General features: G+C 45.9%; 1 protein-coding gene across 1 annotated transcript; it reads left to right on the top strand.

The window, feature by feature from the left end:
- Positions 1-434: 434 nt before the first annotated feature.
- Positions 435-2,922, top strand: LOC140561238 (uncharacterized). The gene is made up of 3 exons (XM_072686315.1): positions 435-680; positions 783-1,095; positions 2,862-2,922. The coding sequence occupies exons 1-3, from the start codon at positions 435-437 to the stop codon at positions 2,897-2,899; spliced, it is 597 nt and encodes a 198-aa protein (XP_072542416.1). The 3' UTR covers positions 2,900-2,922.
- The last annotated feature ends 457 nt before the right edge of the window (positions 2,923-3,379 follow it).

Here is a 3,379-nt window from a genome sequence, read left to right as displayed (position 1 = left end):
TGGGCTTTAGTGCAAGTGGAGCTTGGCTTAGTGTCAGGAGAGGCGAGAGACAGGACCACATCTCAGAGGCAGTGCTCTATCACCGCGGGGTCTTCTACCATTGGGGCATAGGTTATAGCTCTGAGCCAGTGGTCTACCAAGGGGGCAGATTTCTCAGAAGTAGTGGTGCAACACAAGGACAAACACCCAGGTACGAAGGGGGGTTATTATAGGGGCAAATATCCCAGAAGCAGTGGTCTACCATAGAGGCAAACATCTCAGAGGTATTGGTGCACCAGCGGCAAACACCCAGGTGCCAAGGGTTAGGGTTCTAATTGGGGCATATATCCACGCAGTGGGCTACCATAGGGCAGGTATCTAGGCAAAGGTCTACCTCAGATCCCCAAAAGCACCAAATACATCACCAAGCTTTAACCAGTGGACTGAACTGAAGAATGGAGGAGACCTTCTTTGACTTTGATCAAGATGTCACAGCAGACCTCGCCTTTTGGGGTCAAATGGATCCCAATTTCCAGTTTCAGTCGCAGCTCGATTCCCTCCTGTTTGACTGCCAACTGTCGCCGTGGTCCTCCTCTGGGTGCCAGTCCATGTTCCCAGACTTCACCGACCTGGACTGGCAGTCCCCGCGGCTGGAGGCCGGTGCTGAAGCGGACAGCTCCCCAGGGCACGACCAACACGCGGCCAGCAAACGCGCACAGCGCCGCCTATCGAACCACCTCCACCAGCAGCAGCAGCAGCAACAGCAGCAGCAGCAACAACAGTACCACCACCACCACTACGAGCACGAGCACGAGCACGACCACGAGCACGACCACGAGCAGCAGCAGCCGTACAAGGTGCAGCGGCACGCGGCCAACATCCGCGAGCGGAAACGCATGCTGAGCATCAACTCGGCCTTTGAGCAGTTGCGGTGCCACGTGCCCACGTTCCCGTACGAAAAGCGCCTCTCCAAGATCGACACGTTAAGGCTGGCCATCGCCTACATCGCGCTGCTGAGGGAGATCCTCATGTCCGGCTGCGACCCCAAGTCCTACGTTGACGAATGCATGAAAAACGGCTACAAGAACCAGACCAACGCGATCTGGAACACGAGCGGTGAGTAAGATCGAGGGTTCAGTGGGTTCAGAATTAAGGTGCTTGAAATGGTTCTTTGAGTGCTGCCATAGAAGAACCACATTTAGTTCCCTGAAGAACCATGTCTGTGATAGAGCTGTAGAACATGAGTGTAAGGAACCTCTGAAGAACCAGCACTGGATGTCCAGCACTTCACAATCTCTAACATGGTCTTAATGAAACCAAAAGTGGTTCTTTGCTTAAAGCATCTTTATTTTATAGTGTGTGTGTGTGTGTGTGTGTGTGTGTGTGTGTTGTCTAACAATGGTTAGAGCGCCGGGATATCGATAACAGGGTTGTGGGTTCGATTCCCAGACTCGGCAAGCTGCCACTGTTGGGCCCTTGAGCAAGGCCCTTTACCCTCTCTGCTCCCCGGGTGCTGGAGTTGGCTGCCCACTGCTCTGGGTGTGTGTGTGTACTCACTGCCCCTAGTTCACTAGTGTGTGTGTGTGTGTGTGTTCACTACCACAGATGGGTTAAATGCGGAGGACACATTGTACTGTGACAAATACGTGCACCTTTGATTCTTAACAAAGTAAAACACAGTTCTGATCTGATGAAAAAGTGCAAATCACATGATCAAGAAATAGTGGGAATCATTCCACACATAGCTTCACTTTAGACCAATCAGAATGTTACAGGTATATAGATTTCAAAAATATAATGTATAGTAGACTATATGGAATTCCCTTATATCCAACATATATTTCACCAATATTGAAGTCAATTATTGCTGTCATGCAAACACCTTGTATCTCGAGAATGGTAACTACTGGAGAAGAAAATGATGCACTGTCATGCATCAATAATATGTATCATACATATATGTCTGTGCATATATAATATATTATAGTTACACGTGTACTATATATATATATATTTTTACACACATATATGCCATATATCCAATTCCATATGGAAGTCTGTGGCGTTTTTCCTTATCATACTAAATACACCATCATGGACATGGATGGACTAACACCTACATTGTTGACCACCTGTGTTAGCATTCATGTACGTCTATCTGAACATGAGAAACCCTGCAAGATACAAAATCCATCTACTGAACTGAATAATACTGAAATACAGTCCAGATTGAAGCCCATTGAGTAAAGTGCCAAAAAATACAAATATACAGTTTCCTGGAACTTTCGTTGCCGCCCCCCTTTGGGTCGTAGAGAACACATCTTCCCAACACAGAGGCAAAGGGGTGGGTGCAACTGCAGTAGGAGCACATAGTTCCTACATTAACTGATTTATCACATTTTGATTCTAAGTAAAAGCAACGATACAATAAAATATAAGTACAATGGTGCAATATATAACATTGTCACTGTCCCACAGTTATTTTTTAATAAACCACATTTAGTGAAACACAAATACAGTATATGAGTCAGGCAAAGTTTCTCTACTTCTATGGAGCCGTTAAACAAGTGAATATGCAAATACCCAGAAGCTCATTTGTTTCTAAATAGGGGTTTTATCACTTAAACAGACGTTGTTAAACAGTTCCCTATTTATTTGTGTTTTATTGTTTTATTCCCAGCTGTCCAGCCCCAGTGTTTTGTGCTCAATAGGGGGCTGTGTGTTTTACTTAACCACATTGCAGTGTGCCGTCTCATCAAGAGGAGCTTTTTAATGAAGAAGTGTGCTTCTTTTGTTAGGCCTGGACCTGTGACTTGTTGAATGGTCATTAAAATGTATCTAAACGCTTGTGTTTGTCCTGCTTTTGTCTCCTTCAACTCCAGATCTGACAGCTCGTCTTTCTTGGATAAAGTGGGATTAGCGTGCAGGGTGGACTTAGCTTGGCTCAGAGGAGAGATCCTGTCCCCACCTCAGCAGTGGCTTGGCATCGTGGCAGACTGACATCTGCAGACTTCTCACCATGGAACAGCCCCTCCACTCAGCGCTGGGTGGACTGGATGCTTTTTATATTCTAATGGGATGTGGGTGAGAGAATGAGGCCCTGTGTTTTGCTGCGTTTTAATGGGCAATGAGACCATGTTGAAGCCTCACAGGAGCAAAGACACACCACTTATCTGTGTAGGAGCTGAGAGGAACTGCTGAGGAACTGATTGGGGTGCCTGTTTAAGGGTTTTGTCTGCGTTTCAGTGGGAGTTCAAAAAGCTGTGTCTGCCCACCACATTTCTATTCTAGAGTAGTATTGTTTTACACTAATGATGCCCTGTTCTGTAAATTGGTTGCGGCTTTAACTTAAATATATTTGTGTATTTATTTCTTCTGTTATTTATAATAGGAATAATGT

The sequence above is a fragment of the Salminus brasiliensis genome, chromosome 8 (assembly GCF_030463535.1).
Source record: "Salminus brasiliensis chromosome 8, fSalBra1.hap2, whole genome shotgun sequence".
NCBI classification, from domain to species: domain Eukaryota; kingdom Metazoa; phylum Chordata; class Actinopteri; order Characiformes; family Bryconidae; genus Salminus; species Salminus brasiliensis.
The sequence above is the reverse complement of the archived record's forward strand: the minus strand, read 5'-3'. Positions and strand labels throughout refer to the sequence as shown.